Genomic DNA, 21321 nt, shown 5'->3' with positions numbered 1-21321 from the left:
TATGTTATTTTTTTTTTATTTTTTAATTATAAATTACGAACGTAATTTTTACAAAAGTAAAACTACCGAGATAAATTATATGGAATATTTATAATATATTGCATTATATATATTTTATAATAAATTTATAAAATATAAAAGTTAATTATTATATAATGATATATAAAAATTTAGTAAATTAAAATTATTCTTGTTTCAGTTGGGTACCAGTAATCGAATATATTGAATCCAAATACGAGGAGTTCCTGAATGCCGAGTCTCGTGTTGTAAGACGACAGATTCCAGACAGTCGAGTGCACTGTTGTCTCTACTTCGTCGCTCCTTCAGGGCATGGCTTAAAACCGTTGGATGTAGAGTTCATGCAACGTCTTCATGACAAAGTTAACATTATACCTGTCATCGCGAAGGCGGATACTATGACGCCAGACGAATGTGCTCATTTTAAGAAACAAGTTCGTATTATAAATAAATCAATTATAAGCAACGTATCAACGTGCAACTAATGTTGCTTCTGTTATATACATTTGTATAATATAAATGTATTAAATGTATCAATTTTTAAAAGAAAATCTTATCTGGATATTTTTAAAATCTATTATTGTTGATTGTTTAGATTTTGAACGAAATAGCACAACATAAAATAAAAATCTATGAATTCCCGGAGGTAGAAGAAGAAGAGGAAAGTAAATTACATAAAGTTCTTAGAGAAAGAGTACCGTTTGCGGTAGTAGGTGCAAATACCGTGGTCGAACATGACGGTAGGAAAGTTCGTGGAAGGAAGTATCCTTGGGGAATCGCAGAAGGTATATAATTTTGAACATTTGAAAACAGTTTTTAATATAAATGTTTTAAATATTTTTTTTAAATTTCAAATTCTTTTTTCATTTTAATTGTTTAGTGGAAAATTTGGAGCATTGTGACTTCATAGCATTACGAAATATGGTTATCAGAACACATTTACAAGATCTAAAAGATGTTACAAATAATGTACATTACGAAAATTTCCGATGTCGCACGTTAGCGGGTGTTGGAGTGGATGGAAAACCAACAAAAGTTTCGAATAAGTAAGTGTATTCCTGTATCAGATGTAAATATAAAAATTCTATAAGATTATATTTATTTAAAATGTAAGATTGTTAAAAAAAAATGTAAAATTTATCATAAAAATATAGGATAAAAAACGGAAAAATATTATTAGAATAAGAATAATTTTAATATTTGAAAAAATCCCATAAAACATAATAATTATATATATAATTTTTTTCGTTTTCTTTTTTTCTTTTTTTTTTTTGCAAATATAAATATTTGTAGCTTTATTAATTTCTTGTTTTATTTTTTTATTACGACAATTTAAAAAGCTTGTGCATGCAAACTATTAAAAAATAAAAATTACATCTAAGACGTGTATTTGAATCGAATTATCATATTAACAATATAATTAAAATATATTATAGTTTAGGATAGAAACAAAAGTGATCCTGAAAATATATTTTTTAATAATATATTTCATACGTAAATTTTAATGCTAATTTCTTATTGGTTAGTTTGTGCCCTCCAGGAGTGATGAACAGTTTCATGACAGTATGGTAAGTCTTTTAACAAGACCGGGATCGTGTAATATAGTTTTGTGTGCACAAGCCTCTCATTTAGTTTTCATTTTTTTGTGTATTTAGTTTTATGCAAATTTATTTACTTAAAGGAGGGTTCACTTTGATATATATATTAAAAATATAATAAGATTAAAAAAAAATAATATATTTATTCAAGAAAGCATTAAATAATATTTTTAATATAATTTTATAGGTAATATTTTATATAGATTATATATATATATATATATATATATATATATATATATAAGTGAACCCTCTGATTGAATATTTATTTCAAATATGTAGATTGCATTATACTTTTAGTTTAGTAAAAATCCTTATTATTAGTATTTTATTTTTTTTTCTTTTTTTTCTTTTTTTTTTTAGTATCATTGATTACAACATGAATTCGCTTGATTTTATTCTACATTTCATATTAGTTACTTCTAATAAACTCTTTTTCCTTTTTTGTCATTCTAGTTTTGTCATCTTTGCTGAATTTATATTTATTATGAAAATATTATATTTTAATTTTGCAATCCCCCATATACATATGTAGATAGATCATCTTCTAAAAATTGTAATCTAACTGGTTGGTAAACAATTTTTACAAAATATATTTACTTTTATATAAAATTTTATATTATTTTTTTCATCAATCTTGATTTTTCATACGTTTTATAGGAATCCACTAGCTCAATTGGAAGAAGAAAAAAGAGAACATGATAATAAAATGAAAAAAATGGAAATTGATATGGAACAGGTATTTGAAATGAAAGTTAGAGAAAAGAAGCAAAAACTTAAAGATTCAGAAGCAGATGTAAGTATTTTTTGACTAAATATTAGAAAGAAATTGTTTTAATTAGAAAAATAATTAATCCACAGTTACAAAGAAGGCACGAACAAATGCGGCGTTCTTTGGAGCAACAAGTACGTGAATTAGAAGAAAAGAGACGAGCATTTGAGGCTGAAAAGTTAGCATGGGAACAACAAACTGGTCACAGTATTGAAGAATTGCGTAGGCGCAGTCTAGAAGCAAATTCAAAAGAGTAAGTATTGCTTAAATATAATTGCTTTTAGTTGTTTATATTTTTGTAATATTCATATTATACTATTTTTTATGTTAAATATAAAGAATAAAAACGCTTCTTGCACGGAAAATTATTTTGTAAATTACAAAGATTAGCTTTATATTTATTGCAATTAAGAGGAAATGGGCAGTAATGCATTATTAAGCTGTATCAAAAGAAATAATTTACAAATATTCATTAGAAATATTTTTAAATTGCTTAAATTTTTGCTTTAAAAAAACAATTAAATTAAAAAAATGTGCAACATAAGCATTTATAATGAGTTTATAATAATTGTATTTTATTTGATTGTTACTAATCTTAATTATAATTATCATACTTCTCTTTGATAAATTTATAATTATATGAAAACTTTTTCGAAAGTTATATAGAAATATTACTACGTTAATAGCTTAATCTAATAGCAGGAAATTACTAATAATTATTAATAAGCATGTATAATGTGACTTTTCGCCTGAACATAATTAAAGTTAATTAAACATGCATTCATTCAATATTAATTTAATGTAATTTAATATATTCCCTAATAATCTTGTTTCGTTTGAAGATGATTAGTTAATAATCATTTGTTTATAATAAATGATGCAAATAATAATTACAAAATTATAAAATATTAAAAATATTAACATTATTGCTTCCTCAAATTTTACTTACATAATTTTGCTCTTTTATTGAATGTTTTAAAAAAAAATGATATCATTTTATGTATATTACCTGTTTATCATGCATTATGAATACATAAAATTAAATCGTAAAATTACATTTGAAATGCTTATCTTAAATTACTACTGAATGTCTGATGCAGTGTAAAAGAATAAGTACTTTGGTGTATTTATAAATTTAAGAAAGCTTTTTTATGGACGAATGTTATGTGATGCTTGCGCTTGTTTGTTTGTTGTGTGTATACCATATCGGGGTGTCCCTTAATTTAGGACGGGATCAGTGTCTTCCGAGGGATCTGGCGGTGGCGGGGGTACGTTGAGGGGTTCCCGAGGGATAGGAAGTCTCCTACGCCGTCACACCAGTTTCAAATCACCTCAAGACAGCCCTACACAGATACAGCTTGTCATACAACATCCCGAGCATCCTTAGTAGAACGTAGAATCTGTCTACATTTACTTACAAAATGCATCTACGTTGCTGTGTCCAAGGACTAAAATCTTTAAAAATATTAACGTCGATCTCATTTTTTATACATTTGATGCTGTGTGTTTATTTTATTGATGATTTATATCGATATACGATGTGTATACACGTACAGAATTGAACAGAATTTAATTACTTATACATTAAATGAATATTTGTGTATTTTTTCTGTCTCCAATTTTTTGAATTATATCATATTTGTTTTATGATTAAAACAATATGTTAGCATTGAAAACTATATTACTTAAGACTATTGCGAAAAAAATATTAGACATATTTCAATTTTGGTATAATTATTTTTATTACTTATATTTTTTTTTTCTAAAATTTTCAAAAATATTCTTGAACAATATAATCATATAGTGAATTCATAGTATGGTGAAATAACGATCACCATGAATTTAAACTCAAACTGAATTAAAATGATAATTTATGATTATCACTGTTACATATGAACGCTTATCTAATCATAAAAGAATTGAAATTGCACCGCGCTAAATAAGTTTATAATTAATAATGTTTAATTATAGAAAAATAAGAAAAGAGGAATAGACTTTATGTTGCGAAAAAAGTTAGAATAAAAAAATAGCAAAAGATGTCCGAAGAAAAATTTTTATAGTATTCTTACGTTAGCTCTACAGATACATTTAAAGGCTCATATTTTTGGCACAAAATTTGATAAAACTTATGTAAGCAATTTAAGAGATTTATATTCCTATGGATATCGCTATTTTATTCACAGCAACATGCGTTATATTTATACATAACTTATCTTATATGAATTCAAAATAACATTCACACTTTGTAGAGTATTATGGAAAACTATTGTAAACTCTGAACAAGCTGTCTGCTCCTTTTTCTTTTTTTTTTTTTTTTTCATTTTTTTACTTTTTTTCATTAATACATTCGCATGTCTTTACATTCCGTTTGCATAAAAGTTGTAACATTCCTTTCTAGATGTGGTTCTTCAAATCATTTTAACTCGAACAAGAGACAGCTTGATAAAGGGTAATACTATACATGACCAATAATAATAATTACTCACAAATAATTATTATACATTGTTAATTTCATCATTAAGTTTTTTTTCGCAAATAAACGTAATGCTTTTCTAAGATATTTACTAACCATTTTGGTCGCCCTTATTTTATTTAGCCTTATTGCGAATAAGCAATGTAAAAGAAATCAATAAGCAACAAAAAATATCATTTGCTTTTTTTAATGTGGCTTTGAAATATAAAATGCGACAAATATTTTTTTCGCATTTTTCGATTAACATGTTTCGATTATTATGCTTTTTCGCATTATGTGTTCTTGTGACATATGAATATCTATGAAAAATAGTAATTTTATATGTACAGAAATTTTTCATTATATATATTAAGTATACAAATAAAAAATATCTTATTTGGGTATAATATATTAAATATACATCATTTTATCAATCTATTGATTCCTTTTATTTTATAAGCTTTATTGCATTAATTAATAAGTTGATATAATAACTTGACAATTTGAATATGAAAATTAAATATGAAAGTTTAATCTGAAAATGAAATATTACATAGAAGAAATTTACATATATTAACATTTAGAAAATTGAGAATAAAATAACTCGTAGAAAGCATGTGGCTTGATGATCATAGCCCATGAAAATCTATATTTCTCTATATTCTAAAGCATGATTTTAGCATGACTATATTATATATATATTATAACATAATATATTATATATATTATAATTATGTGAATATATTTAGTACTTACTTTCAGTACTTATTGAGCTTCGTAATAAAATTGTACTTTACATAATAAAGTACAATTATATTATTTTTCATGAAATGAATATTTATCAATATAATGAATATTTGAAGATTAAATAACAATATTATTAATATTATTATTTTTACAAATAGATTATACAATATTAGAAATTAATATAATACAATTTATAAAAATAAATGAAAAATATAAAATCTTAAAATTTATTATAACACTATAAGTTATGTTATCATTTAATAAATTCAAGAATTGCTTATTTCTACTGAAATTATAATTCTTTTCAGGGCTGTCGATGGTAAGGATAAGAAGAATAAGAAGAAAGGACTCTTTTAAGTCAACTTCAGAAAAACAACATGAAGAGAATTTTTTCTTAAAATAATCGACAGCAATTTTTCTTAAAAAAATATCATATCAATAATATGATATCTTCAAGAAAAATTGAACAAATTAATAACAAATATTTCATTTAAAAGAAAATAATATCTTCTGGCTATTCTACATCTGGCTTTTGGAAATTTTTATTTGATTATTATTAGATATTAATGTACATGATTCATCAAAGGTATATTTTATGATTTCTTATACATTAATATAATGTCGTTTTTCTCTCAAAATCATTAAAGATAAAATATGAGAGATTTGTTAATGAATTAAAAGACAAAAAAGAATATGTATTGCTTAAATCATACAGTTGATATTTATACTGTGTATATCACTCTTCGTTTATATAATTTCTTCATTTTACAAGCATAAAGATGTTATGCTTTCAAGAATGAAAATGAAAGTGTTTTTTCTATCATGTTTATCTGTGCTTCGCGCTTCCTATTATTAATATTCAACAAAACTATATTTAGCATAATTCGACATATAATATTGTACAAAATATAAACATAATCTCAAAGAATATAATTTTCTTTAACAAGAGTGATCAAAAAAATGGCGAAAGAAAAATATGAGAAATTTCTTTCGATATATCTTCATTTTTTATCAATCTATTTATGTCTTTAATATTTATATGAACACTTTGAATATCGAACAATTAGTATTAACATTGTTTTGTGCATTGTTTTTGATATTTACATATTTGATATATATGGATATTCTGAACTTAATAATTATGTTAATAGAAAAATATAACATAAATGTTATGAAATAAGATCTTGATAATTCATGAAGATTCAAATATTAAAAAATTGAAATAACAATGATCGCTCTTGGAAACTATATGTAATATACATAATTGGATTAACAAATTTAATTAATCATAAATTTGATTGGCTGCAGAATCATTTTTAGCAAACCATAAAAATGTTTTTCTAAATAAAGAAATTGTATACTTATCAAATTGAAGTGTGAGATATATTATCGACCTAATAAGCGAGAAAAGTCTCTGTGTCTAGAGCTAGCAATAAGCTATATCGATGTTTCTATTACATTTGAAAGTGCGTCATAAACTAAATTGTTAAAGAATAGCGTATTTATATAATTATAAAAGGATTTTTATCCTAAAAAATTGTATAAATAATTGTTTTACATCAATCGTATTCTTCCTTTCAGTATTCGCTAAATGCGAGTAACAACGTGCTGCTTTATAATGAATTAAATACGAAAAAACTTAAACATAAGAAAAGAACAATACAGAATATCACTCATTATTTGTCTTTTCATTGAACTCGACTCGTATCATTCTGCGACGAATGATTGAATGTGATTCTAAATGAAGCAGTGGCCATATATATACATATAAATATATATTTATGTATAAATATAAATTTGAGAAATTGTAAGGATAAGTCCAATTCGTGTAAATTTAAGTTGTATCAATAACGAAGCAAATCGCGCCACATTGTGCGATTAAGAGTAATTAAGAATAAATTATATAAAATAAATCTAAGTGTATACTGGATCGTTGCGATTCGAGATAGTGCTCCAATTTTTGTTTACTATATAAATAGAAAATACAAATAATCAAGTTATGAGTTAAATTAAAATGGATTAATAATCCATTAAAAACATATCTGAATTGATATGGAATTTATATGAAAAAAAATTATACTGTCTCGAATTCATCCAAGTATATGTTGATCTATAACAAGAATGGGCAAACCTGTTTAATAATAAGTTACTTGAATGTAGACCTTATCGCACGATCTATTATATTTCTTTTTTTGCTATATATATTTTTTTTATAATATATCTTATAAAAGAATATTTTCATCAAGTTGAAATTTAAAAGAAAAAATTTAAAAGTTTGCCCAATCTTGGATTTCTATTCTAAGCTAATTGAATTACTGGTGTGCCAAGATGAAGAGAATAAGCATTTTATAATAACACTAGTACATGATTCTTCAGTTTCTATAAAATAAGATTTGTGCGATTTAATGTGCAAGAAAAAAAAAGGACTTTGACTCTACGTGTTGAAAAAACCATATGTTACATTCCTATTTTATATGCATTTTTCTAGATCAAAAGATCAACTAATCTCGATCTTTCTTATTATCGACAATCCATTAAGAAGCTCAAAATAAATCGCTTCAGTCGCACGAATAATGCTGATAGATCGAAAAATTTATTAAAAAATAATAATAAATATAAAAAGATAAATTAGAACAATTTTTACTTAAAATTTAAGGGGAAAAAAAATGCTTTTTGAAATATCGATGTGCCCGAGTAAAAAATAAAAAAGATATTCGAAAAAAAAACGTTTCGAAATTCGAGCTTTTTCGATGTTAAAAACAGTAATAGATACTTTTTAAAAATGGACATTAAGTATAATTAAATTCGCAAGTTTTGCATTGATAATATTAAGCTTATATAATCAATATTATAAAACCATTTGAACATTACTCATTGTGCTATTTTTGTTTAAACATTGTTTAAACGTTATATTTTGAAACAAAAAACAAATATTCAAATCATTTTTTCTTTTTGAAAGAATTATAATAAAAGAATATTAAAATCTACATTTGAAGTACAAAAATATGACAAAGATTATCTTCGAGAAATATACAATTTTTATCAATATTTGTTAATAATTAATAATTTTGCAATAAATTTTCTTATTTATTTTTTTAGAAAAATATAAAAACAAATGAAATAATACTTGAGTACTTAAATTTTATTTTTCTTTAAAAAATATTTCAAATAATTATTATAAAATATAAAATTTTACATATTTCTAAAAACAAAAGATTTATTTTATTAATTTATACCTTCGATTAATTGACAGAAAGAAATCTGTTTATAAGTTTCAATATTGTATAACATGTAACTGTAAAATATCGAAAATCGACGAAATCGAAATGTATCAATTATTGTATGTGTACTTTAATCAGCAATGCTTATAATATTTAAATAGTTAATCGTCATAAATTGTGTGAACTATCATCTATGAAACTATCACACATATTATACATACACGTGAGTTACAATATAATAATAAAACACCAAAAAAAACTTAAGGCAAAAATAGATAAAAATAAAAACAAACTATATTTTGCCGTACCAGATGAAAACAAAGCTGCCGCCGCTATCTTGTAGAACATGTTGTAATAATAATAATATTCAGAAATCACAATTAGTACATTATTACTATTATACTTTAGGATTATGTATTCAGTAAATTATATACAAAATTATGAAAAATGTTACTCCATTTTGAACCCGAGCCTTAAAATATTATATTTTGTAAAATTATATACAGATAAAATATGTTCTATGCATAATTTTGGATAATGGATAATTTTTTAAATTATTTAAAATATTAATATTTACTGTAAGAAAGAAATGTTATTATTGTTCTATTAGTTTACATATTTGTGAATTATCCATCGTACGTACAGCCATATATACGTATACATATAATAAATATAGAAACATAACCAAAGAGATATCGTAGATAGGATATAAAAGCAAAAAATTTTAAATATTTCATTGAATATTCATGACATGAAAATCTTATTATATTTATTATGTTGCAAATTAATAGAATTATTATTCACAAATATTTCTGGATAAATTCATTTATTTTTGAAAATTTTTTCAAAGTAGTAAAGAAGCAAAAAATTATTTATAATTGATTCTTTTTTATTTTTATTTTTTTTTTTTGTAAAATTGTATTATTTTTTATCATTATAACACTAATCATATATATATTATATAAAATTTTATCGTACAATTTATTTTATTATTTATATAATATTCATGCGGTATAAATATTAAGAATAAAATAGATAGATATTACAAAATAGGTAAGTGAATTTATTTTTAATTAAATTTAAAAATTCAATTTAGTTTTTAGACACAATGTTTTAAAGTGTTTCGAATATTGTAATGAAACGAAATATATTAAATTTATATGTGACTAATAAATTATTTATATGAGATCGTGAACTCGATGCAATAATAATGTATATGTAAGTATACATTCTTTATATAACATAAATGAAAAAAATATTTATTCCGGAAATTTCAGCAATCATAAATATTTATATTTAGATAGAATATAAATATATATAGATAAAAATTATATCGTGATATTTTTTACATTTTTATTTATATATATTTTTTTAAAAGATTTTATTTAAAATAAAAAGTAATAATATAAATTTCTGATTTTTATTTAAAAATGAGTGTCTCTCATTTTTATTTTCATTAATACATATTTATTTTAATCCAAGTTTAAGTTTTTTTTACTTATTAAAATTTATTCTAGATGTTTATTTTTATTTAAATCATTTTATCATTTACATTAGCATAGTGTTCATTTGATTTATACATACTTATGTAACTTATAATTTAAAATTATCTATTTTTAAAAATTAAAAATTAATTAAGAAGTCTGTTCATAAATTTTTCTCTAGTAATGTATTTTTTATAATAATATTACTTTTGCATTAAAAATATATATTAAAAATATTTACAAAAAATATTATTAAAATAGAAATTATATTATATTTATATTCGTATTCGAATTACATTATATTATATTTTTTTATTATGGAAATTATATTCTAAAATCGTTTTTGATATTACAATTGTTCATTTTTCTTTTTATTATGAAGTTTATTGTATTCAAAGATTATAAAAAAAAAATTTTGCAATATTTCTTTCAAATTCAAAATTTTAAATTACAAAGTCAATAAGCATTTATAATATATTCGTAAAAAGAATCGAGTGAATTTATATCCCCTCCAAATGACAATGCGACTAGTTGATTAAGTAGTAATAGTTCGGTAAGAATGTTGTACTTTGGTTTCTTAAGAAAACATTAGTAAGACAGACCTATAGCTGAAAAGAAGGGTTAAACGACGTTTTAAAATACGTAATAGGAAGTGACCGTAATTTTCACCTGTCGAGTTTCACTTCTAACCTGAATTCATCACTGGATCTGTTTGTAGCAGTATCTGTTCTTGAAACATATTTTCTTATTTAAAAGTTATAAATTTAAAATCATCAATATTAAAATTTTCGAAAATACTCTTACTATTTTCTCAAGATTGCAGAATTAAGTGCTAAGAAAATATTATATAAAGATAATAATATTTAAAAAACGAACTCTTCAGTGTATGATCAATAACCGGCATCACGTGTATTTTCAAATATAAAAAAAATATATCTTTTCTATATATTGTTATAAACATAAAATACTAAAGATAATTTTTTAGAGATTATTTCATAAAAAAATTAATATAGATTACAGAAAATATAATATACAATAAAATATTTTAAATAAATCAATCATGTGGCCAAAAAATGTTGGTATTAAGGCATTGGAAGTATACTTTCCTGCTCAATATGTTGATCAAACAGAATTAGAACAATTTGATGGTGTTTCTGCTGGAAAATATACTATTGGTTTAGGCCAATGTAAAATGGGTTTTTGTAATGACCGTGAAGATATTAACTCTTTGTGTTTAACAGTTGTACAACGATTAATGGATAGATATGATATAAAACCTAAAGATATTGGAAGATTAGAAGTTGGAACTGAAACCATAATAGACAAGAGCAAATCAGTTAAAACTGTTCTTATGCAATTATTTGAACCATATAATTGTACAGATATAGAAGGAATTGATACAACCAATGCTTGCTATGGAGGAACTGCTGCTCTTTTAAATGCTGTATCTTGGATAGAAAGCAGTGCTTGGGATGGCAGATTAGCTTTAGTTGTTGCTGGTGATAATGCTGTATATTCTAGTGGAAGTGCTAGACCAACTGGTGGTGCTGGAGCAATAGCAATGGTAATTGGACCAAATGCACCTTTAATAATTGATCGTGGAGTAAGATCATCATGTATGAAACATGTATATGACTTTTATAAGCCAAACTTAAAGTCTGACTATCCTATTGTAGATGGACAATTATCAATTCAATGTTATCTTAGTGCATTGGATACTTGTTATCAAACTTACCGTAAAAAGGTGATAGATAAATACAATCATAATATAACTTTAGATAATTTTGATTCATTTTTGTTTCATTCTCCATATTGTAAATTAGTACAAAAATCATTAGCTAGATTAGCCTTTATTGATTTTTTGAATACATCAAAAGAGGAAATATCCAAAAAATATCCAGAATTAGAAAAATTTCATGGTATTAAACTTGAAGAAACTTATCTCAATAAAGATATTGAGAAAGAATTTATAAATTTAAGTAAAAATATTTTTATGCAAAAGACACAACCTTCTTTAATGATACCAAGTCAAGTAGGAAATATGTACACTCCATCTGTATATAGTGGATTGGCTTCTTTATTAATTAGTAAATCTGTAAAAGAATTAGCAGGAACCAAAGTGGGTCTATTTTCATATGGTTCAGGATTTTGTTCCACCATGTATTCAATAACAATAACAAAAGATTATAATGAAAAATCTGATTTAGTGAAAATTACTTCTTCACTTTCCTATATCAAAGAACAACTTGATGCTCGTCAAAAGGTCTCTCCAGCTGATTATACAAAAGTGTTAGAGTTACGTGAACAGAATTGTCACATTGTACCATATACTCCCCAAAGTAACATTAAAAATTTATTTCCTGGAACCTATTATCTTGTACAAGTGGATGAGAAATATAGAAGAACTTATAATAGAGTATGAAATTTCTGTTAATCTTTAATATTTAACTTATTAATTTTAACTTAATATAGAACAACAAAAAAAATTAAGATTATTAAATCAAAAAAAAAGAAGCATAATTATAATAAAATATTTTTATTAAACATGTTTTTATAATAATAAAAAAACTGCATCAAGAATACTAAAAATTAAAAATATAAAATTTTTAAATCTATTTATAAATATTAAGATTTGATTAATATAATTTATATAACAGATATATTAATTACTTCTATAAAATTATCTTTTTGTATATTTATTTATCACAATTTTTAATATATTTATTATATATCTTTTAAATTTTTTTAGTAAAGAAAACTATAATCATTGTGCTTCATATTGAATATTAATATGGAAATAAATAACAATACCTTATGTTAATTTATAAAAAGTCCTTTAAAAAAATATTCCTATGTATATATTTTTTTTAATATTAATCCATTAATTCTATAAATATTAAAAAAGCAATAAAAAATTTATATATATATATATATTTCTTATAGTATTTTATATAGCATATATAGTTTTTTTGCACATATTAAAAAGTGCCTTAATGATAAATTTTTTTTCACAAAGTTACTCTTACATTATACATATATATATATATATATATATATATATATGTATGTATGTGTGTATAGGAGATATGTATATTTAATAAAATATACCAAAAATGAAACAAATTACATATAAAAAATTTATTCAATATGTTACATATTTGTTATGTATTTGTTGGTGCATAAGTCAAAGATAATTGTAATAAAATATTAAATTTTTTTTATAAATTTTGTTAAAAAAGGGAAAATTCTAGAATATGTATTGTAATTTACAAGTACATATTTATTTGATAATATCTATATAATAAATATATCAATGTTAATAAATAATTATTATTTAATATATTGTTTAATATTTACTTTCATATTAATTTTATGTTGTGTATATTTTATTTATTTTAATTATACAATAGATGCAACATTATTTACATTTTAATAATTATAATAATGTAAAATGTAATAATATTATTAAATATTATTAAAATAATAGAATAACAATTCTTTTATTTAAAAAAATATATTAATATATTATTTGTGCTCATTGAGATTCACTTCATTAAAAATAAATATAAGCATGATATTTTGCTACATTTATAAATAGTTGAAGTACATAATTGTCATCATTATATCAAATTATCAAATCTAAATATTTATATTTACAAATGTATACATTTAAAATATTCAATCTTAAGTCTCTAATATTCTAGAAGTAGTAATAATTTTCCAAATTAATACAGATCCATAGTGAGTTTTGATTCTATAATTAGTCACAAAATACTGGCTTAGTACCATAATTATTACTATTTTGTCATTATCAACTCATTTTTTTTAGTATCACATTTGAATCATTAGAAAAATATTGTACATTATTTTTTTTCATTTTATATACAAATTTAAATTTAAAAAAAATATGTATACCACTTGTTTAAAAACTATTACCTAAAATATTTTATATGAGCAGCTTGAACAGGAAGACAATTTTCTACTTGCACCAAGTCTAACAACTTCATCTTCATTAGCATTTATTTGGCGATTTTCATATCTTCTCTAAAAAACAAAAAATATATTTATTTTTTAATATATTATATAATATAATTCATAATAAGATTTAAATATTTGATTATTTATATATTATATATTATTATATAAAAATTAAATGTTTACTTTAAGCTCAGATGCTAGATAGAAAAATATAGAATCTATATTGGTATTTTCTTTGGCTGATGTTTCTACTACTTGTAATACTTCAGGAAGATATTGACAAAGAGCTTCTGCTTCACCTTTTTCAACTTCTCTGAGACTTTCTAAATCACATTTGTTACCTATAAGATTTTCATTTGTTAATAATTAATATACAGATTATAATTTAAAAAAAAAAATGAACGAATCTCACCAACTAAAATTAATAACACATGTGATGAAGTATACCTTCGTACTTCTTCAACCCAATGTTGTAAACTTAAGAATGTAGATCTTTTTGTAATATCATAAACTGAAATATATTTTATTTTAATGATCTATGATTAAATAAAAAATAAAAATTATATTTCTCACATACCAACAATAACACCATTAGCAGATCTATAATAACTTTGAGTTATTGTACGAAATCTCTCTTGACCAGCTGTATCCCATATTTGTAACTATTACAATGTAATTAAATATGTTTAATGGTATATATATCACATATTTTATAACATTAACAATTATTTATTAAATTTATAGGACAATTATTTATATAAAATAATTCAAACTTTTTTTTTAAATTTATTTTATATATATTTTATATATATATTAAACTAATAAATTATTATAATATAATATATATTATTTAAAAAAACTTAGTTTTAATAAAAGATTAAAATTATAAGTTTTTAAATAATTTCATTTTAAAAAAATATTAAATCTTTCGAAAATTTATTTACAAATAATTTTTAGGTTAAATGTCAAAAAAATAAAGAAATAATATTTTATTGATCATGGATTAAATAAACCATGAATCAAATACCTTAACTTTCTTGTCATCGATTAGTACAGTTTTCATGGAAAAATCCACACCAATTGTATTTCCATGTCTTTCGATAAATGTACCAGATCGAAATCTTTGAACAACACATGTTTTTCCTGTACCACAATCACCAATAAGCACTATCTTAAATAAATAATCGAAATTTTCATCGTTTGTGGTTATTAAATTATCCGGATCACGGTTCGACATTTCTCTTAATCGTCGAAATAATTTATAAAATCGACGATTTGAAATCCGCACATCCAAACCATCTGGTTACTTACGCCATTGTTTCATTGAACTCGATCTCTTTTACAAAATTTTTCAGTACAGTTAGTATATACGATGTATTCATTAAAGTTAAATTTCAATATTATTTTTTTAATTTAATTTTATATATATTTTCTTGTATATTATATGAATATAATCCATATAATTGTTATATATAATATATATACAATAGTTTTTATAAAAATAAATTAGTTTAGCTTTAATAAAGTTTAAAAAAATATTAATATATAATATAATTAGGAATATATTTTTATTAAAAAATTATTAATGGCATAATACAATGATATGGATGTGACATGTAATTTATTTTCAAAAAGAAAATTTCGACAAAAAAAGCATATTAGAATATTACATATATTTATTATAAACATATTTTTATATAAACGTATTCTATACCTAATAAATTATAAATATAATAGAAGTTACGAACATTACTTTCCAGATGTGAATTTTGAAAGGCCTTCTAACAAACTAACATATGCTGTATGTTCATAACTTGTACTAAGATCAATTAATTTTTCTGCAAATTCATTTGAAATGCCTTTTTCTTCAAGATAGTTCATCAATAAATCATATAGATACTGAAACAAATTGTATACATTTTAATACATAAATATACAAAAATAGATACAAAAAAGCATCATTAAACTGATCATGAAAATATATAAAAAATAACTGTTACATCCTCAAATAATTAATTTTATCAATGATAAAATATTATATTCTGAGAATGTTTTGTTTTTCCAAAGATTAATTATCAAATTGGTTAATGAATATCCCAATTTGTACTCAATTCCTTGGTTTATTTTTTATAAATATATAAGTAACTTTAATAATATATTACTTACTCCATCAATAATTTCACCTGCAACAGCATATACTTTGTCAGTATGTTCTCCTGTATATAAAGTGATTTCATCTATACCAAAAATATCATCTGAAATTAAATAATACCTGTATGAAAAACATATTCATTTCTAATTATGTAATAATACATATTAATATATGTTATTATATAGTATATTTATATTACTGACTATAGCTTTCATTAGCACCTGATGCACCAGGTTCATTATTAAAAGAACAAGTGAATCCAAGAGTTTGATTTCCTCTTATTATATCTATTGTGAAAGATGGTTTACTTTTCATATCACCAATATCTGGATTATCATTTGTCATTTCAATATTGGGTTCAGATTCAGAATCAACTGTATGATTTATATTAAATGAAATCCTGATTCTATAAAAAAAAATAATTAATAAAGTAAAAAATATATTTTCTATACAAAATAATTCACTATGTTTTATAAATTTAATATTATTTTAGTATGATAAATATTTTTTTTACATTTCATTATCTTGCTTCTTTTCTAAATTAACATCTGCACCATCAAGTGATACTTTAAATCCATCTAATTCAGTGGGAATAGTTTTTAGTTTTTGTGCCTTCTTTTCTGCTATAATTTCTTCTGCTAAGAATTCTACAAGCTCTTTTTCAGCTAATAAATAAAAAATTATAATAAAGCAAAAAGATAATAATATATTAAAAATATTTCAATATCAATTAAAGGTTAAAATATATAAACTTTATATTATTAATGATAATAATAAAATGTATATAATATACAATTACAATATACTATTAATATACATATGTATATCGAAAAATATACTTAAAAATATCGTTATAAATATACGATTTATTACTTATAAGATGATAAAATAAACGATACATTAAATATACCTTTTGAGTGAGAATTCCTGCAACAATTGTAATTACAAAAAACATTTTGATGGTTAAATAGTTTTACCGGAACAATAGATGTAATTTGAGTTTGTCGAGAAACATTCCATAGTGTTCTTAATTGATTACATGTAATTCCTGTACTTGAAGTTGTCGAAAATAAATTTTTAATTATCGACGAACGCAATGTATTTCTTATAATTCCATTCATTTTAATTACTATCGTCCTTTTTATTATTTGAATCCGTAATACCCGCAAAATGGTTTTCCTAAACCAAGCACGAGGTAGAATGAACTTCTTCGTCACAAAACAAAAAACGTCTAGTTTATCTTTCCAGAACGAATTTTTGTATAGTGATTTCTAGTAATTTTCTGTTTGAAATAAAGATTGAAATTGATATAGAGAAGTTTTATATTTGATGAAAACTAGACATATATTTTATTTGCGTCTTAATTTTACATATTCTTAGTTACATATAAAGGGGAAATTGCGGGAAACATTTGCATTATTGTGTAGAACATATTAACATAAAAAACTTTCTTTAAAAGAAATTGTTAATTTTATTTGATATTTTATTATTTTTATTATTATATAAAATGTATTCGCTTACTGAAGGAGCATTAGACGTAAATTTATATTTTATACTTATTTATATTTATATTTATATTTTATATAACATATTTATATTTTATAATTATTTTGTTTTATATATTAATTATTTCATAATTAATATTTAATTATGATAACAAGTTCTATTTAATTTTTTAGAAAATTATGAATGGCATTGATGTTGATAAACCGGTACTACAAATATTGGTAAATAATTTAATATTTAATATATCTTTATTTATTTAATATAATCTAATCTTAAAATAAAGTATTTCAATATGATTATGATAATTATATTATTATTTTATAGGGTCATAAAAAATTATCTAGTTCAAGTAGTGGAGAACGTTACAGACTTCTTGTGTCTGATGGAAAACGAGTAAATTCATTCACAATGCTAGCCACTCAATTAAATTCAATGATAACGGACAATATATTAACAGAGTTTTCTATTTGTCAAATAAATAGATATGCTATAAGTATGGTAAATAATGCTGGCAAACAAAAGTAAGTAATCAGTATTTTTATAATATATTTTCAGTATTTGATATAATTTTAAAATAAGTAAAGAAAAATTATTAAATTTTAGACGAGTAATGGTGATATTAAATATTGATTTAAAAGTTTCTGGTGATGAAGTTGGACATAAAATTGGAAATCCTACAAATGCTGAAACTGAGGGTGATTCTAAACAAGCACAAATTGTACAATCTGCACAATCTGCACAACCAGTTCCTCAACAACAAAGTAATATAAGCTAATAAAAAAATCACATTAAATGTTATATATTTGAGAGCGAATAATGAAATTCTCATGAGCAGAGTAATGTTTTTATTCTAGAAATTGATTTAAGTATAGCACATTGATAAAAAATAAGAAAATTTAGATAAGAAAATTTTAGATTAAGAAAGAAAGTAAAAGGAAGCAAAATAAATTTTTTTGTCCATAGTATTTCTTTTGCTTGTATTATATTTATTCTCTTTCTTTATTTATTGATAAGATTGATGAGATATATATAAGATATATTGAATTTGATATTTAACTAAGTCAATCTTAATGAAATTTAACTGAGTGTTCTATAATATTATTTTTATTATTATAATATTTTAATTTTTAGCTAATTTAAAATCAAATCATAATATGCAACAGTCTTCTACTAATAATATATCAACAACACCAATTGTTGCATTGAGTCCTTATCAAAACAGGTATGTTCAATTATTTTTGTTTTAGTGTTATTATTTTATAATATCTTGTACAATTATTTATACAGATGGGTAATAAAAGCACGAGTTGTTAGTAAGTCTAATATCAGAACATGGAGTAATTCACGTGGTGAAGGAAAATTATTTTCCATGGATCTTATAGATGAAAGTGGAGAAATTAGATGTACAGCATTCAGAAATGAATGTGATAAATTCTATGATATGCTTGAGGTAATTATTATATATATTTATTTATTTATTATTTAAATTTAAATTTTTCAAACTGTCTCTGAAAATTTTATGATATGCATTTGTTATAGATTGGGAAAGTTTATTATATTTCTAGAGCAACTTTAAAACCAGCAAATAAGCAATTCAACAATTTGAAAAATGATTATGAGATGACTTTAATTGGTGATTCAGAAATTATTCCATGCCATGATAGTGGAGATGATATTCCATCTCTACAATTTGATTTTGTATCAATAAATGACATAAATAAAAAGGAACAAAATGATATAATGGGTAAAAATTAAATTGAAATAAATATAATTTATATTATATTAATCATAATTCGTTTGTTATAGATATTCTGGGCATTGTAAAAAACTCTGGGGATTTACAGATATTAACGTCACGAAATTCAGGTAGAGAATTAAAAAAACGAGATGTCAATCTAGTTGATGAAAGTAATACTATGGTAAAAGTTTCATTACATGGCTAAAGAATTTGTTATAATTCAAATAATATAACAATTAAATAAATTGTTAGGTAACACTTACATTATGGGGATCACAAGCTGAAGAATTCGATGGAAGTAGTAATCCGGTTTTAGCTGTAAAAGGAGCACGTATTACCGAATTTAATGGAGGAAAGAACTTATCTACTCTTAGTTCAACAGTTCTTCAAATTGATCCAGATCTTCCAGCAGCACATAGGTTATAAAATTATGAATCTTTAAAAGAAATATTGTTATAAAAAAAATTATATTATTTCACACATATACACATAGAATAATTCTACTTTTTATTTTAATTAGATTACGAGGTTGGTTTAATACGATGGGTCGTAATGAAGAAGCTACATCACTTTCAAAACCATTTGGAAGTACAACTGGAGTAAGTGAATTATGGATAACATTTCAGGAAGCAAAGGATATGGAATTGGGTTATAAAAATTCTGATATATATACAGTAAAAGCAACTCTTAATATGATACGTATGGAAAATGCTATATATAAAGCTTGTCCTTCTGAAAATTGTAAAAAAAAAGTAATTATTTTATATACACTTTTACGTACTTTTAATACTATAATGAAATTTATTATTCAATCAAATTTTAGTTAGTAGATCAAGCAAATGACATGTATAGATGCGAAAAATGTGATAAAGAATATCCTAACTATAGATATCGTTTACTTGCAAATGTAAGTAAATTTTTATTCATTTAATTAATAACTAATAATATTTTAATTGTTCATTTAATACTTAAATATAGAATAAATTTATTAATATCTATTTCATAATTTTGTAGATAAGTTTGGCTGACTGGACAGATAACCAATGGATAACAGCATTTAATGATGAAGCAGAAAAAATTTTAAGTAGTACAGCACAAGAACTTGGAGAATTAAAAGAAAATGATATTGATGCTTATTCTGAAAAATTTAGTGAAGCAACATTTAAAAGTTTTATATTTAAAATAAGAGTAAAAGTGGAAGTTTTTGGCGTATGTTATCATAATATAATAATTTCAATAATTTTTACAAATTTTATAATTACTAATATGTTTAATTATTTACAGGATGAGAATAGATTAAGAGCAACATGTCTTGGTGTATCTCCAATGGATTATAAATTATATAATAATCATTTAATAACTCAAATCAAAGAATTAGTTGGTATTGGTAAAGCTTAATGTTATCTCACTGTTTATAATTTTTTTAATTATGTAGTTATTATGAATATGAATTTACAAGAAAATTTTAATTTTTAAATATATAAGTATTTTCTTATGTTATTAATTCATGTAATATAAATCATAATAATGTAATCGCAAAAAAATATATCTTTCTATATAAAAAATAATAAATTATTAACATTATTATTATTATTCTTGTTTGGTTTATTTTAAATCAATTACTGAAATTAATGACTATTGAAATTTGAAAAAAC

General features: G+C 22.5%; 5 protein-coding genes across 14 annotated transcripts in view; 3 read left to right on the top strand and 2 right to left on the bottom strand.

Moving 5' to 3' along the window:
* pnut (septin 7-like protein pnut) overlaps nt 1–9256 on the top strand; it is a 34625-nt gene extending 25369 nt beyond the window's left edge. For 6 of the 10 annotated variants that reach the window (XM_031918539.2, XM_086904714.1, XM_086904712.1 and 3 more), the window contains 7 exons: nt 200–452; nt 614–803; nt 899–1064; nt 1545–1586; nt 2277–2412; nt 2478–2641; nt 3616–4948. In XM_031918539.2, the coding sequence (XP_031774399.1) occupies nt 200–452; nt 614–803; nt 899–1064; nt 1545–1586; nt 2277–2412; nt 2478–2641; nt 3616–3775 (1111 nt within the window). In that variant the 3' untranslated portion in view covers nt 3776–4948. Of the gene's footprint in view, nt 1–199; nt 453–613; nt 804–898; nt 1065–1544; nt 1587–2276; nt 2413–2477; nt 2642–3615; nt 4949–5895 lie in introns of those variants that run through there. The other 4 variants (XM_086904716.1, XM_012490683.2, XM_012490684.3 and 1 more) reach the window with 3 other exon arrangements.
* Nucleotides 9257–10729: 1473 nt separating this feature from the next.
* On the top strand, nt 10730–13778 carry Hmgs (hydroxymethylglutaryl-CoA synthase). Its single transcript, XM_003696672.4, has one exon. It carries the CDS (start codon nt 11353–11355, stop codon nt 12712–12714), a length of 1362 nt encoding a protein of 453 aa, XP_003696720.1. The 5' UTR covers nt 10730–11352; the 3' UTR covers nt 12715–13778.
* On the bottom strand, nt 13416–15862 carry Rab19 (RAS oncogene family member Rab19). Its single transcript, XM_012490693.3, has 5 exons — nt 15298–15862; nt 14848–14932; nt 14683–14781; nt 14454–14611; nt 13416–14336 (listed from the first exon to the last, which is right to left on the bottom strand). Exons 1-5 carry the CDS (start codon nt 15505–15507, stop codon nt 14229–14231), a joined length of 660 nt encoding a protein of 219 aa, XP_012346147.1. The 5' UTR covers nt 15508–15862; the 3' UTR covers nt 13416–14228.
* A 12-nt stretch (nt 15863–15874) lies between these two features.
* P32 (complement C1q binding protein P32) lies at nt 15875–18154 on the bottom strand. The gene is made up of 5 exons (XM_003696675.4): nt 17333–18154; nt 16937–17087; nt 16626–16828; nt 16437–16525; nt 15875–16169 (listed from the first exon to the last, which is right to left on the bottom strand). Exons 1-5 carry the CDS (start codon nt 17541–17543, stop codon nt 16020–16022), a joined length of 804 nt encoding a protein of 267 aa, XP_003696723.1. The 5' UTR covers nt 17544–18154; the 3' UTR covers nt 15875–16019.
* RpA-70 (replication protein A 70) lies at nt 17686–21259 on the top strand. Its single transcript, XM_012490690.3, has 13 exons — nt 17686–17959; nt 18102–18149; nt 18253–18449; nt 18532–18689; nt 19060–19150; nt 19216–19378; nt 19468–19672; nt 19735–19847; nt 19919–20085; nt 20187–20418; nt 20490–20573; nt 20681–20875; nt 20951–21259. The coding sequence occupies exons 1-13, from the start codon at nt 17930–17932 to the stop codon at nt 21062–21064; spliced, it is 1797 nt and encodes a 598-aa protein (XP_012346144.1). The 5' UTR covers nt 17686–17929; the 3' UTR covers nt 21065–21259.
* Nucleotides 21260–21321: the final 62 nt, after the last annotated feature.

Source organism: Apis florea, unplaced genomic scaffold (assembly GCF_048593485.1).
Source record: "Apis florea isolate Af1SG1 unplaced genomic scaffold, ASM4859348v1 contig_2350_pilon, whole genome shotgun sequence".
In the NCBI taxonomy this organism is placed as follows: domain Eukaryota; kingdom Metazoa; phylum Arthropoda; class Insecta; order Hymenoptera; family Apidae; genus Apis; species Apis florea.
Note: the sequence above shows the minus strand (reverse complement) of the source record. Positions and strands in the feature narration are given on the sequence as shown.

Bases quoted from the DNA above. Each gene is read 5' to 3' on its own strand.
- RpA-70 (XM_012490690.3), top strand. From the start codon at position 17,930: ATGTATTCGCTTACTGAAGGAGCATTAGAC. The intron at 19,673-19,734 runs GTAAAAATTAAA...CGTTTGTTATAG, and splicing joins GGAACAAAATGATATAATGG to ATATTCTGGGCATTGTAAAA. The intron at 20,086-20,186 runs GTTATAAAATTA...TATTTTAATTAG, and splicing joins GATCTTCCAGCAGCACATAG to ATTACGAGGTTGGTTTAATA.
- Hmgs (XM_003696672.4), top strand. From the start codon at position 11,353: ATGTGGCCAAAAAATGTTGGTATTAAGGCATTGGAAGTATACTTTCCT.
- P32 (XM_003696675.4), bottom strand. From the start codon at position 17,543: ATGAATGGAATTATAAGAAATACATTGCGTTCGTCGATAATTAAAAAT. The intron at 16,829-16,936 runs GTAAAAAAAATA...TTTTTTTTATAG, and splicing joins AAGAAGCAAGATAATGAAAT to AATCAGGATTTCATTTAATA. The intron at 16,170-16,436 runs GTAAGTAATATA...AATTTGTTTCAG, and splicing joins CAGGTGAAATTATTGATGGA to TATCTATATGATTTATTGAT.
- Rab19 (XM_012490693.3), bottom strand. From the start codon at position 15,507: ATGTCGAACCGTGATCCGGATAATTTAATAACCACAAACGATGAAAAT. The intron at 14,782-14,847 runs GTATGTGAGAAA...AATATATTTCAG, and splicing joins TGCTAATGGTGTTATTGTTG to TTTATGATATTACAAAAAGA. The intron at 14,612-14,682 runs GTGAGATTCGTT...AAAATCTTATAG, and splicing joins TGTGTTATTAATTTTAGTTG to GTAACAAATGTGATTTAGAA.